This window comes from Somniosus microcephalus, chromosome 21 (genome assembly GCF_052327205.1).
Source record: "Somniosus microcephalus isolate GS21.2 chromosome 21, FLI_Smic_1.0, whole genome shotgun sequence".
NCBI classification, from domain to species: Eukaryota; Metazoa; Chordata; class Chondrichthyes; order Squaliformes; family Somniosidae; genus Somniosus; species Somniosus microcephalus.
This window is the reverse complement of record NC_141007.1, coordinates 9,495,923-9,511,022: the sequence shown is the minus strand read 5'-3', so window position 1 is coordinate 9,511,022 and position 15,100 is coordinate 9,495,923. Positions and strand designations below refer to the sequence as shown.

At 44.5% G+C, this 15,100-nt stretch overlaps 1 protein-coding gene across 1 annotated transcript; it reads right to left on the bottom strand.

The window, feature by feature from the left end:
- Window positions 1-992: 992 nt before the first annotated feature.
- LOC147102581 (MYCBP-associated protein-like) lies at window positions 993-13,173 on the bottom strand. The gene is made up of 4 exons (XM_085964082.1): window positions 13,081-13,173; window positions 12,347-12,493; window positions 3,616-4,038; window positions 993-1,121 (listed from the first exon to the last, which is right to left on the bottom strand). Exons 1-4 carry the CDS (start codon window positions 13,171-13,173, stop codon window positions 993-995), a joined length of 792 nt encoding a protein of 263 aa, XP_085820208.1.
- Between the last annotated feature and the right edge of the window lie 1,927 nt (window positions 13,174-15,100).

The window sequence follows — 15,100 nt, the reverse complement described above, 5'->3', positions numbered from 1 at the left end:
GGTGATCTAATCGAGGTCTTTAACAATATTGAAGGAATGGATAGGGTCGATCCAGAGAAATGATTTCCTCTGGTGGGGCAATCCAGAGTAACAGAGCATCATCTTCAAAATAGAGCCAGGCCGCTCAGGAGTGAAATCAAGAAGCACTTTTTCACACAAAGGGTGGCAGAATTCTGCAACTCTCTCCCCAAAAGGCTGTGGATGCTGGGGTCAATGATAGCTTTCAGGTCGGAGATCGATAGATGTTTGTTCGGTCAGGGTCCAGGGATATGGAACAAAGGTGGGAAAATGGAGTTGAGGTTCAGATCAGCCATGATCGGATTGAATGACGGAACAGGCTCGAGGGGCTGAATGGCCTCCTCCTCTTTATATGTCCCTATGTTTATTGGAGCAATAAGTTCTAAAGAGAATTATAACTGGGGAAAAAGATGGAACAGTGGGTTAACTGTTGGTGTTTCACTTCTGGAACCTGGGATCAAATTCAGCCTAGTGTTGGGATCAAAGTCTCATTTTTTAACGCAGCGAGGTGTTGTGATCTGGAATGCGCTGCCTGAAAGGGCGGTGGAAGCAGTTTCAATAATAACATTCAACAGGGAATTGGGTAAATTCTTGAAGGGAAAAAATCTGCAGGGCTATGGGGAAAGTGCAGGAGAATGGGACTAATTGGAGAGCTCTTTCAAAGAGCCGGCACAGGCACGATGGGCCGAATGGCCTCCAGCTGTGCTGTATCATTCTATGGTTCTATCCTGATGGTAAGGGTCTGAAATGAAATGGGTTAGGCAGTTTCAACCCAATTGAAAGTGGTATGCGCCTAAAACACAAAACCACCCATGTTTTGGCAACCTGACTTCGAGCTGGCCATGTTACAACAAACCGGGCGACAAAAGTGGAAAACTGTTCCATTCACCGTTTTCATCAGCATGTATTTCATTAAAAGCTTAGCATTTAAGAAAGAGGATAACAGAATGAAGCGCGAGGTCAAGGAGTCCCACTCACAGCACGTTGTAGAAAATGTCCTCTTGCATGTTGATTGGCGCTGTGGAGAGTTCCAGCACAGTGAGGTTGAGCTGTTCCAGGGCCTTCTCCTTCCGTTCTCCGTCCTCCAGCAAACTTAGCACATCCTGATGGAGGGACATGTTTTAGACAACCAGGGGGTCTCATCAAAAACTTCAAAACAAAGCAGTCTCCGCCCCTCTCTCATTAATGCACGGTTTCCAATTCAAGTGCTTCTGTCATTGTGCCAGTTCCACTTGGTGCGAATCTGCTCTATTTAAAGAACAGGGAAACTGCAGCCACAAGGTTTGCAGGTAAACCGTTACCCAGGGGAGTCACGAATAGAACCTTAAAGCAACTGCGTGTGAGTAGCTCGAGTACAATGTTTGCGGTTTGCTCAATGTTGCATTGTCCACTGTGTGAATCTGCTTGGGCTCTTTCTTGACGTTGGATGACAGTTCGTACAGGCAGCAATGGACAGGTGGGCTGAGAGCTCAAAAATCAAGGCCATTGGCGGAGCTGCTTAGCTTTTCAGTCCACAACACAAAGGCTCCAGCCGAAAGACACTGGAGGAAAGTTTCAGTGACCCCGATAGCAAAGATACGGTGCCCTTTACATCAAGGAGAGCTTGCAACAACACTCCTGCTGTTTGAATCATAGAATTGTACAGCACAGAGGGAGACCAATTGGCCCATCGTACTTGTGCTAGCTCTTTGAAAGAGCTACCCAATTAGTCCCAGTCCCCTGCCCTTTCCCCATAGCCCCGTACAATTTTTTCTCTTGGCGCTAATTCTGCCTTGTGTTTGAGGTCATTCTGAATAGTAAAGGGGGATTGTTGCCACTTTGGGAAAGGATAAAGCCTGAAAGAGCTCAACATCAACGTCATCAGGATCACATCAGTTCCCTCTGCCGCAGACATAAGGGGACATGACCCAACAATAAAAAGAATGAGCCAAACATAGCTGCATGTAATCTTGTCCTCATCCAATGCCTGGATATCCCCGGTGAAAGAGCTTTATTATAACTAAGGAGCTAAGAGAGGAAAGGCCAGGCTTGACTGTCATACTCTCAATGGTCAAATAGCGTCAACACTCAGGGTCCGACAACACGGACCCCCACAGCACCTGGCCTTACTGTTAATATGAGGACAGCTCATTTGAACAGTTTCCTACCGCTCTGCGGCACTGCTTGTGCACCACTCCGCGAGGAGTACAAGGGCTGGGAATTTCACATTGGGCCGGATATTCCCACCCCCGCGTGTGTGTACGCGCCTGTAGGGGCCTCGTAAGTGCCAGTTTCAGGCATGCGAAGCGCATGCGCCAAAACCCTGCACTTCCGATCTGTGAAGAATCCTCTTGACCGATCCTCCGCCTGCCCGGGAGAAGGGCCTCCGCGGGCAGAGAGTTCCGCTTTCTGCACAACCTCCACCCGCTGAAAACCTTTCAAACTCTTACGTCTGGTAAAAGCCTGCGTAAGGCCTGCTTTTACCAGCATAAGAGTTTAAAAAAATTTAAATAATTTTTTTCCCCCCACTCATTTATAATTTAAAAATACTTTTAAAAAAGGTAAATTTATTTTTAGCCCCGTAAAAAACTTTAATTATTTTTTTCAAAAAATTAAGTTTTTGTTTAAAATATTTAATTTAATGTCATTTTAACTAATTTTAAAGAGGTGATGTTTTTTAAAATGTATTGAATGTTTAACTGTTTCAGTGATCCCCATTCATACTTTGGACAGATCTGTGCGAAGAGACCTGTCAAGTGTGAAGAGGGATTCTCTTCTTTGATTGGTTCCCCATGGCCCACGTGATCCCAGGGACGCTTGCGAACCGCCTGCGCCCCGGGATACCCGGGCCTCTGCGCGCGCGGACCAGGAGGAAGCTAGGATCGCCAGTCTCGGGACCTACGGAGCCAGCAGGTAGATTTTTCCCGATCGGAGGCATCCGCACGCAAGAAACCTCCGATCGGAAAATCCGGCCCAATATCTTCCAAGGGCCTAACAAGCCTTACACATAACTTGTGCACCCTTCACACTGCCACCAGTACTTGGGCCACATTGGGTGCATTCTCTGGGACGTGGGATGGGGGAGCCGGATGCAGTGAAGCACCATCAACCCCTCAGTGTTCAGGCTCACACAACGGAAGAATGGTCCCAGTAACGATCAGCATCTTCAGTGGAGGAGGGGTGAAAACCGGCACAAAACAAAAGCTATAAAACTGTACAGAAATCGAGAGGGGAACGGGATTGCTCATACATCAAGGGTATTATGGGAGCCTTGTGGTTATGGTACTGGACTAACCCTGGTAATTTGTGGGCAGCATCAGAAAAATGACCATGAATGCTGCTGGATTGTCATAAAATCTCAACTAGCTCACCAGTGTCCTTCAGGGAAGGGCAGCTGCCCCACCACCCCTCCTGGTCTGACCTGCACTATGTTTGACCAATGCCTACAGGGCAAGCAGAGCTGGGCAACAGGTAACCGCCACGTCCACAGAACACATTAAAAAAAATACATTGATCTCATTAAGTTCCTAACCCCTGTATAGAAAGTAATTTTACATTGTACTTAAATGGAAATCATCGTATAGTTACAAGAAACAGCAGCAACAAAGGAACTTGTACCTGTCTAAAAGAGGCGATGGACAGGTCCCACTGGGGTTCCAATTTGTGAGGGGGTAGAGCTTTGTTGGTTGGTATGGCTTCATCAGGGGGCTTCACGCTCTCCAGATGATCTACACGATGAGAAGACCCCCTGCTGGCGGAAGGGGTCTTCCCCTTGGAAGGCTCCTCTAATTCGTCAGATGGTAGAGCTTTGTTTATAGGTGTGGCTTTATGGGGGGACATCACGTTCTCCAGATGTTCCATACGCTGGGAAGACACCTTGCCAGGGAAACGGCTCTTCTCCCCGGAAGGCTCCTTGTGGGGAGGAGAGTTCACACTCCCGTGTTGGTTTCCACTTCCTGTTTCTTCTTCACTGTTACTTTGCAAGAAGCACTGTTTCCATAATTCCTTGAGGCTTTGCACTACATCAGGCTTGTAGTGCAGCTGCACAGGAGAAAGAAAGGCATTTTGGTTCGATGAATTCCCCAGCGACTGCTCCAGTGCATTTTTATTGACAGAATTAGCAATGTTGCAGAATTCATTCGGACAAATCAGTAACAGGAGGATTTTCTTCACATATTATTTTCTTTATCCCCTCCTCCTCCTCACTGACTTGTGCTGCCTTTGGCACTTTGCCCCAAGTGAGCGTTGGCAGCAGGCTATTCAACCGTGGGAGCCTGTTATTGTCGGAGGGCCTGGGTGGGTCAGGGAGGGGTAGGATTTCAGCAGGCGTGCTCCACATCGCCCACCATAACTTTGACAGAAGACCAGCGGAAACCCTCAGAAAAAGAATGCCAACAGCTACTTACGGCGTCCCTCCAGAGTGCCCACCCATCTTCTGCCAAAGTTACAGAGAACGATTGAGGGAAGCCCCAGCTGAACTCCCAGGCTCCAATGTCTACACACCACTGTCATTGCCTTCATGGTACACACCATCTTGCACAGACTGTATCTGGAGGAATTGTTGGACTAGAACAATTCAGCTCTGGAAAATGCCTTGGTCCCAGTTTTCCACCCTTTGCTTGTTTCAGTCATGCCTTCCAATCTCTTCCTCCATCTTTTGGCATCTAATCCTCTATTTTGATTTATAAAGCGCTCTGGGGCTGGTATATCAGTCCATGACAACATATTCATTATTATAGGTTCAGTATCTCATTGAGGAGGCAAACTTTGACTGGGTGTATTAGCTTATCATCAGCTGTGCATCAGGATGTATGGTGCAGATGGCTGGGCAGCTTCTGATGTATAGTCGTGTGAAGAACATAAGAACATAAGAAATAGGAGCAGGAGTCAGCCATTCGGCCCTTCGAGCCTGCTCCGCCATCCAATGAGATCATGGCTGATCTTCTGCCTCAATGCCATTCACCGGCCTTATCGCCATATCCCTTGATGCCTTTACTGGTCAGAAATCTATCGACTTCTGCTTTGAATATACCCAATGATTGAGCCTCCACAGCCCTCTGGGGTAGAGAATTCCAAAGATTCACCACCCTCTGTGTGAAGAAATGTCTTCTCATCTCAGTCCTGAATGGCCTACCCTTTATCCTGAGGCTGTGGCCCCTGGTTCTAGACTCCCCAGCCAAAGGAAACATTCTTCCAGCATCCACCGTATCAAGCCCTGTAATAATTTTGTATGCTTCAATGAGATCCCATCTCATTCTTCTGAATTCAAGAGAATACAGGCCTAGTTTACTCAATCTCTTCTCATATGACAGTCCCGCCATCCCAGGAATCAATCTCGTGAACCTCCGCTGCACTCCCTCTGTGGCAAGTACATCCTTCCTTAGGTAAGGAGACCAAAATTGTACACAGTACTCCAGATGTGGTCTCACCAATGCCCTATATAGTTGGAGTAAGACTTCTTTACTCCTGTACTCAAATCCTCTTGAAGGCCAGCATACCATTTGCCTTCCTAATGGTTTGCTGCACCTGCACATTCACTTTCAGTGACTCCTGTAGAAGGACACCCAGGTCCCTTTGAACATCTGCATTCCCCAATCTTTTACCATTTAGGAAATACTCTGCCTTTCTGTTTTTTCTACCAAAGTTTTTTCTAACTTCACATTTATCCACATTATAATCCATCTGCCATGTTCTTGCCCACTCACTGAGCCTGTCGAGATCCCCTTGAAGCCTCTTCACACCCTCTTCGCAACTAACACTGCCACCTAGCTTTGTGTCATCAGCAAATTTGGAAATGTTACATTTAGTCCCCTCATCCAAATCATTGATATAGATTGTGAATAGCTGGGGCCCAAGCACCGATCCTTGCGGTATCTCACTAGTCACAGCCTGCCATCCTGAAAAAGACCTGTTTATCCCTACTCATAAGAGATTAGCGTGTAAAGTTAAGGCACATGGGATTGGGGGCAAGGTATTGACTTGGATAGAGAACTAGTTGGCAGACAGAAAGCAAAGAGTTGGAATAAACGGCTCTTTTTCCGAGTGGCAGGCAGTGACTAGTCGGGTACCGCAGGGATCGGTCCTTGGACCCCAGCTATTCACAATATATATTAATGATCTGGACGAGGGAACTAGATGTAATATCTCCAAGTTTGCAGACGACACAAAGCTGGGTGGGCGTGTGTGCTGTGAGGAGGATGCCGAGAAACTCCAGTATGATTTGGACAGGTTGGGTGATTGGGCAGAAGCATGGCAGATGCAATATAACGTGGATAAATGCGAGGTTATCCACTTTGGTGTCAAAAACAGGAAGGCAGATTATTATCTGAATGGCAATGGATTGGGAGAATGGGAAGTGCAACGAGACCTGGGCATCCTTGTGCACCAGTCGCTGAAGGTAAGCATGCAGGTGCAGCAGGCGGTTAAGAAGGCAAATGGTATGTTGGCCTTCGTAGCGAGAGGGTTTGAGTACAGGAACAAGGATGTCTTGCTGCAGTTGTACAGGGCCTTAGTGAGACCACACCTTGAGTATTGTATGCAGTTTTGGTCACCTTATCTGAGGAAGGATGTTCTTGCCATGGAGGGAGTGCAGCGAAGATTCACCAGGCTGATACCTGGGATGGCAGGAATGACGTATGAGGAGAGATTGGGTCGATTGGGCTTATACTCGCTGGAGTTTAGAAGAATGAGAGGGGATCTCATTGAAACTTATAAAATTCTAACAGGACTAGACAGACTAGATGCTGGAAGGATGTTCCCGATGGTCGGGAAGTCCAGAACCAGGGGTCACAGTCTAAGGATAAGGGGTAAGCCATTTAGGACAGAAATGAGGAGGAATTTTTTCACCCAGTGTGGTGATTATTCTTGTTTTGTAAGAAGTATTGTGATTGGTTGCCTGTTTCCTGCCATTGAGATATATGCTGTAAACTCATTGGTAGTTGATGTCATGTGATTTGTGGTGGCCATCTTAAATTCAGTTCTCTATAGCCTTGGTTGGGACTGGGTGTTGAAGATGTGCTGCTGGGTTTTTAAGGTTAATAAAGCCTAGATTTAGAAAGGCAAATCTACTCTTCATTTCAATTTATTAACCTTTTGTTAGAATGGAGCGATATCTTCAACCGGAACGATTTAATGCTGACCCTAATTCTGCAGGAGTGGATGATAAATGGAAACACTGGTATCGTACATTTAAAAACTTTTTGGGTGTGTTGGATCAAGAGCCTCTAAATAAGTTGAATATACTGATCAACTACATTGCTCCGGATGTGTATAAGTATATCTTGGACTGTGAAACTTAAGAATTGGCTATTGCTACATTGGAAAAGATTTTTGTTAAACCAAAGAATGAGGTATTTGCACGTCATCTTCTAGCTGCCCATAGGCAGCAGGTGGGAGAATCTTTGGATGCTTATTTACAAGCACCTCGGCGCCTTGGTGCTAACTGTAATTATAAGGCCGTGTCGGCAGAAGAATATAAGGAAGAATCGGTACGGGATGCTTTTATTAATGGATTACTGTCTAGATCAATTCGTCAGCGGTTATTATAAAATAAGACTTTGGATCTCAAGAGTGCTTTTGAGCAAGCCTCTACATTGGATTTGGCTCAGAGAAGTTCGGATTTTTACGCTCTTTTTAATCGGCCTGTGACTGTGGTTTCGGCAGTTTCGGATGAAAAGGAATTATGTGGACTTAATAGGAGTGGTTTACCAGATTCTGAAACAGTTTCTACTTCGGCTGCTGTTGCCTCTAGGATTCAGAAGTGTTATTTTTGTGGGAACGCCCGGCACCCTCGTCTGAAGTGTTCTGCTCGGGAGGCTGTGTGTAGTAAATGCGGCAAGAGAGGTCATTATGCACGTGTTTGTAAATCAATTGCCTCCTCTGCGACTATTCAGCCTTTAGATAGGGCGTTTATTGCATCAGTTTCTGCTGCCTTTGCTCATGGCCTAAATAAAGCTATAGTTACGGCCCAAGTTAATGGGTTAGAAGTGAAGGCCCTTATAGATACGGGCAGTACTGAGAGTTTTATAAGTCTTCAGTTTGTGAAGGAGAAGCGTTTGAAAATTTTGCCTGTTACTTATCAGGTGTGTATGGCTCAGACGACTCTCACCTCACAAGTAGCTGGTTGTTGCCTTGTGAAATTAATTCTTCTAGGTAATACGTATACTGATATACGCCTATCTGTTTTGCCTAATCTCTGTGCGGATATTTTGATTGGTCATGATGTGCTTCAATTACACGAGTCTCTCAGTCTTTCTTTTGGAGGAACTAAGCCACCTTTATCTATTTGTGGATTAACTTCTTTATCCATTTCTCCATTATCACTCTTTTCCAATTTGATGCCGGATTGTAAGCCAATTGCTACCAAGTCAAGAAGGTATAGCAGTCAGGATAAAGAATTTATTAATTCTGAAATTCAACGTCTTTTATTGGAAGGAATCATTGAACCTAGTTGTTCGCCCTGGCGGGCACAAGTAGTTGTCACCACTAACAAGAGACATAAGAAACGAATGGTGATAGACTACTCTCAAACTATTAATAGGTATACTCAATTAGATGCGTACCCCTTGCCTAAGATTGATGAGCTTATCAACAAAGTATCTCAGTCTAAGGTTTTTAGCACTATTGACCTAAAGAGTGCTTATCAGATTCCTATTGTTAAGAGGGATCAACCATATACGGCCTTTGAGGCTGGCGGAAAGCTGTATCAGTTTTGCCGAGTACCATTTGGTGTTACTAATGGTGTTGCCTGTTTTCAACGGGCAATGGATGCTTTTATAAGTGATAACTCTCTCTCTGACACCTTTTCATATTTAGATGACATCACGGTGTGTGGCAAATCAAGGGTGGAGCATGATTCTAATTTAGAAAGATTCCTTCAAGTTGCGGAAAAAGTTGGTTTAACTTTCAATAAAGAGAAGTGTATCTTTTCGACCACTGAGGTAAATCTACTGGGGTATATTATCTCGGGAAACAAGATTAAACCAGATCTAGAACGCCTGCGACCATTGATTGATTTACCTTGTCCTACTAATTCTAAGGCTTTGCAACGAGTTGTTGGACTGTTTTCTTATTATTCTAATTGGATTGCAAACTTTTTGCAGAAGATCCGGCCCCTTATTCGGGTTACGACATATCCTCTATCATGGGAGGCCAGGACGTGTTTTGATAATTTCAAAAAGGATATCCTTGGAGCAGTTGTGCATTCTATTGATGAGCAGGTTCCCTTTGTGATTGAGACGGACGCTTCCGATTTCGCAATTGGGGCTACTCTGAACCAAAATGGAAGACCTGTGGCCTTTTTTTCACGTACTTTGAACAATAGTGAGAAAAGACACTCCTCAATAGAGAAAGAGGCGTATGCAATATTAGAAGCACTGCGTAAATGGAGACATTATTTATCGGGGCGACATTTTACGTTGGTAACTGACCAAAAATCTGTGTCCTTTATGTTTGATGTCAAACATTTTGGAAAGATCAAGAATGATAAAATAATGAGGTGGAGGATTGAGTTGGCATGTTACCATTTTGATATAGTTTACCGTCCGGGGAAGGATAATGTTGCTGCTGATGCGCTGTCGAGGGCTTATTGTTCTGTGATTCACGGAGATACGCTTATTAATCTTCATAATGCTTTGTGCCATCCTGGTGTTACGAGGATGATACACTTCGTACGCAGTAAGAATTTGCCCTTTTCAGTTGAAGACGTCAAGCAGATGACTTCATCATGTTCTATCTGTGCTCGGTGTAAACCGAATTTCTTTAAGCCTCAACGAGCTCATCTTATAAAGGCTACTTCTCCTTTTGAACGTTTGAGCATTGATTTTAAGGGGCCTCTTCCTTCAACGGCTCAGAATCGATATATATTTACTGTTGTGGATGAGTTTTCAAGGTTCCCTTTTGCTTTTCCTTGCGCAGACGTATCAGCTGCTACAGTTATCAAATGTCTGACTCAACTTTTTGTCATCTTTGGGATGCCTGCGTATATCCATTCGGATCAGGGAAGTTCTTTTATGTCTTCCCAGTTGAAGGAATACCTCCAGAGTCGGGGAATCTCTACTAGTAGAACTACCCCGTATAATCCCCAGGGTAATGGACAGTGTGAACGATATAATGGGGTGATCTGGAAGGCAGTTATGTTGGCTTTGACATCCCGGAACCTTAAGAATACACAGTGGGAAATGGTATTGCCTGATGCCCTACATTCCATTAGATCATTGCTTTCAACGGCTACTAATGTGACCCCCCATGAAAGGCTCTTTAACTATCCGCGGAGATCTACTACGGGATATTCGGTACCTTCATGGCTTACTATGCAGGGACCTGTGCTGCTTCGACGCCATGTTAGATTGTCAAAATATGATCCTTTAGTGGAGGAGGTGGAGCTGTTGGAGGCAAATTCCCAATATGCTCATATTCAATTCCAAGATGGGAAAGAAAGTACTGTTTCAGTTAAAGACTTGGCTCCTTGTGGTGGCCAGCCCTCTTCTGAGGATATTAACAATAGTCATGATTCAGATAATGTGGATGTCGTCACAGATACTACGAATATTTCCAATCCTATTGCAGATAATTATAATTCTATTAGTCAGCCCTCGATGGATGTTCATGACTGTCCCAGTTTACCTCCTGATGGGATTTCTAATCTGGAAACCGTTGATAATCAGGATATGGATAGCCTTCCTGCAGAAGATACTTCCGTGTCTCCTGGTGTGGGAGGGCAAGGAATTTCACCAAGGTTAAGAAGGTCGACACGAACAAGATATCCGGTCAACCGATTGAAAATGGACTTTTAAAATAATTTGATAGTAATGTTTTAAAATTGTTGAAATATTATATTTGTATTGTTTCAGTTATAAATAATTAATTGTAAATTGTAAAGGCTACCTAGGTTGGAGTATGTTTTAAAAGGAGGGGTGAATGTGGTGATTATTCTTGTTTTGTAAGAAGTATTGTGATTGGTTGCCTGTTTCCTGCCATTGAGATATATGCTGTAAACTCATTGGTAGTTGATGTCATGTGATTTGTGGTGGCCATCTTAAATTCAGTTCTCTACAGCTTTGGTTGGGACTGGGTGTTGAAGATGTGCTGCTGGGTTTTTAAGGTTAATAAAGCCTAGATTTAGAAAGGCAAATCTACTCTTCATTTCACCCAGAGAGTGGTGAACCTATGGAATTTTCTACCAAAGAAGCCAGTAGAGGCCAATTCATTAAATGTATTCAAGAAGGAGTTAGATATATTTCTTAAGGCTAAAGGGATCAAGGGATATGGAGAGAAGGCAGGAACAGGGTACTGTACTGAATTTGGATGATCAGCCATGATCTCATTGAATGGCGGAGCAAGCTCGAGGGGTCGAATGGCCTACTCCTGCTTATCTTCTATGTTTCTATGTTTCTTTGTTTTCTGTCTGTTAAGCAATTCTCGACCCATGCTAGTATATTACCCCCAATTCCATATGCCTTAAATTTGTTCACCAACCTCTTGTGTGGGACCTTATTGAAGGCCTTCTGAAAATCCAAATACACCACATCTACCTGTTCCCCTTTGTCTACTCCACTAGTTACATCCTCAAAGAACTCCAATAGGTTTGTCAAACAGGATTTCCCTTTCATAAATCCATGTTGACTCTGCCCAATCTTACTATTAGTTTCTAGGTGCCCAGTTATTGCATCCTTTATAATAGATTCCAGCATTTTCCCAACTACTGATGTGAGGCTAACAGGTCTGTAGTTCCCTGTTTTCTCTCTCCCTCCTTTCTTAAATAGCGGGGTTACATTTGCTATCCTCCAATCTGCAGGAATCGTTCCAGAATCTATAGAATTCTGGAAGATGACAAGCAATGCGTCCACTATCCCAATGGCCACCTCTTTCAAAACCCTAGGATGTAGGTCATCCAGTCCTTGGGATTTATCGACTTTTAGTCCCATTAATTTTGCTAGTACTGTTCCTCCGTGAAGACAGAAACAAAGTATTTATTTAATTTCTCTGCCATTTCCTCATTTATAAATTCTCCCACCTCTGACTGTAAAGGACCTACATTTACCTTTGCCAGTCTTTTCCTTTGCACATACCTATAAAAGCTTTTACAATCCGTTTTTATATTTTTCGCTAGTTTGTGCTCATATTCCATTTTCCCTTTATCAATTTCTTGGTCCCCCTTTGCTGATTTCTAAAAAGATCCCAATCCTCAGGCTGACCGCATTTTCTGGCAACTTTATAAGCTTCCTCCTTTGACTTAATACTAGCTTTAATTTCTTTTGTTAGCCATGGTTGGATCACTTTTCCTTAAAGCCTGACATCCTGAAAATACAACCCAGAATTCCCTTCATTGTTTGAGTTACCAGATTCTTACCTTGGGGTTCTTCTTCTCGAAGGCCTCTGCTTCAATGAATGGAGCTCTGAGAGGAGACTGGGATCGCAGTGGGGTGCGCACTCCAGCTACCACCTCATGCAGTAGGTGCTTAACTATGGCCATCTTCTCCTTCTGCTCAAGTTCTTGCTGAAGAGGAGGAAACTGACCATTCGATGAGAAATGGCTGGATAACAATTTTGAAGGAGAGGAATACTCACCCATCCCGAGCTCTCTAACAGGTCTAGCATTAGGATCCAGAAGTTGCCGAGACAAGTGTGGAAATGGTCCCATAATTGGAAATTTCAGTGAATGTGACAATGCATTTACTTTTCAGCAAAAAAAACACACAAACACTTTCAAAAATGTGAGCCATCCAAGTGGCTCAGACAAGGTTATGCAACAACAGCAAGCACTTCCTGGCTTTGATGCAATTTTCGTGTCAAAGGTTAACCTGGTCGTACCTATGATGTGTCTCAGAAGTGGACCGCATCTGCACTAAATATTGACAATTGCATATTTCATCTAACACATTTTGTAGGTCACTGGCTGGTTCTCAGATTCAACTGCCATCAGCCCCCAAATTGTCTACAAATTTGACCATTTTCCTTGAATCCAAATTATTAATGTAAATTGGCCCAAAACTGTTCCCTGGGATACTCCACTCCACTCCACTCAATGCTTCCTTCCCCTAAGGAACTTCCTTACCCACGCCCAGGTATAGATTGAAATCCCACTGATTTCAGTTTCTGTAGCAGCTTTTCATGATAAACTTTCTCAAAGTCCTTCTGGAAATCTAAGCACATCATATGGACTTCTACAGCCCTCATGACTGCTGTGCATCAGGTTAGCTTCATACAGGCAATCCTCAACTGTACTCCTAATAATTAGCCCTGTGATTTTACCTGGTATAGTTGAGAGAGAGAGCGAGAGAGATAAGTCTACAGTTTCAGGAGTCTGTTTCTTCACTTTTGTTGAGAATGGTTATTGCATTAGCTTACTTCAGACCTAGAGAGTGGGGCCTCTGTAGCATTGATTGACTGATAATGGCCAACAGCAACACAAAACTCATCATTTGTCTCTCTCAGCACCTCATGACAAGGCCATGCAACTGTAGACATTTACAGCACGGAAGGAGGCCATTCGGCCCATCGAGAGAGTGCCGGCTCTTCGCTGGAACAAACCCAAATAAATCTCACTGCCTTCCTCTCTCCGCATAAAGAACATCCTCCTGATCTTTCTCCTCTCTCTCTTAGCGATAGTTTAAAATTGATGACCCATCACTGACTCCACAACTATAATCTTTCCCTATTCACTCTATATAAAAACACTTCATAATTTTAAAATCTCTATTAAATTTCCTCTTAGCCTTCTCTGCTCCAGTTGAAATAGACCCAATAGCTCAAGCCTCTCCTCAGAATTATAGGCCCCAATATTAACGTGGAGACAGAAATGGAGCCGGGGTGGGGCCTATAATGGGCAACGAACACGCAACATATTGGGATGCATGGGAATGCCTGATTTCAATGGGAATGCCTCATATTCATTTTACTCTTGGGTTTCGTGTCTCCACTCCGCGTGAGCGGGCATGATGCAGACCCGCATGACACGATTTCACCGGGTCTATTAAAAGGTGCAGTTCACACATGCAATGGAGGATGGGGTTTGGAGATTGGATGAGTTATTTTTGTATCATAGAAGTGAGAGACACGACTGCAAAGAGAGCAAAGGTTGTGCCCAGGGTCAGCGAGTCATCGCTGGATTTTCTGTTGAATGCAGTAGGAGGAGGCTTTGGAGATTAGCGACATCTCTGCCTTCCTAAGCATGGGATATGGCAAAGGCACAGAATATACTCTGGGTGGGGGATGTCAATGTCCATCACCAAGAGTGGCTCGGTAGCACCACTACTGACCGAGCTGGCCGAGTCCTGAAGGACATAGCTGCCAGTCTGGGCCTGCGACAGGTAGTGAGAGAACGAGGAAAAAACCTACTTGACCTCATCCTCACCAATCTACCTGTCACAGAAGCATCTGTCCATGACAGTATTGGTAACAGCGACCATTGCAAAGTCCTTGTGGAGACGAAGTCCCATCTTCACACTGAGGACACCCTCCATCGTGTTTTGTGGCACTACCACCGTACTAAACGGGATAGATTCAGAACAGATCTAGCAGCTCAAAACTGGGCATCCATGAGGCGCTGTGGGCCATCAGCAGCAGCAGAATTGTATTCCACCACAATCTGTAATCTCATGGCCCGGCATATCACTCGCTCTACCATTACCATCAAGCCAGCGGACCAACCCTGGTTCAATGAAGAGTGCAGAAGAGCATGCCCTGGGAAGCATCAGGTGCACCTGAAAACTAGAGGTGTCAACCTGGGGAAGCAGCAACACAGGGCTATGTGCATGCTAAACCGCGGAAGCAGCATGCTATAGACAGAGCTACGATTCTACAACCAACGGATCAGATCAAAGCTCTGCAGTCCTGCTACATCCCGTCGCGAATGGTAGTGGACAATTAAGCAAATAATGTGAGAAACATAGAAACATAGAGATAGGAACAGGAGTAGGCCATTCGGCCCTTCGAGCCTGCTCCGCCATTCAATGAGATCATGGCTGATCTTCGTCTGAGATCATAGCTGATCTTACCAGTTCAGTACCCCGTCCCCGCCTTTTCTCCGTAACCCTTAATCCCCTTAGCCTTCAGAAATATATCCAATTCTCTCTTGAAAATATTTATTGAATTAGCCTTCACA

What these genes read in the sequence shown, in the direction of transcription:
- LOC147102581 (XM_085964082.1), bottom strand. Translation starts at nt 13,173, where the DNA reads ATGAGGGCTGTAGAAGTCCATATGATGTGCTTAGATTTCCAGAAGGAC. An exon ending in TGCTACAGAAACTGAAATCA is followed by an intron (nt 12,494 to 13,080) that starts GTGGGATTTCAA and finishes CCTCCTCTTCAG; the next exon opens with CAAGAACTTGAGCAGAAGGA. An exon ending in CCATCGCCTCTTTTAGACAG is followed by an intron (nt 1,122 to 3,615) that starts GTACAAGTTCCT and finishes TCCCTCCATCAG; the next exon opens with GATGTGCTAAGTTTGCTGGA.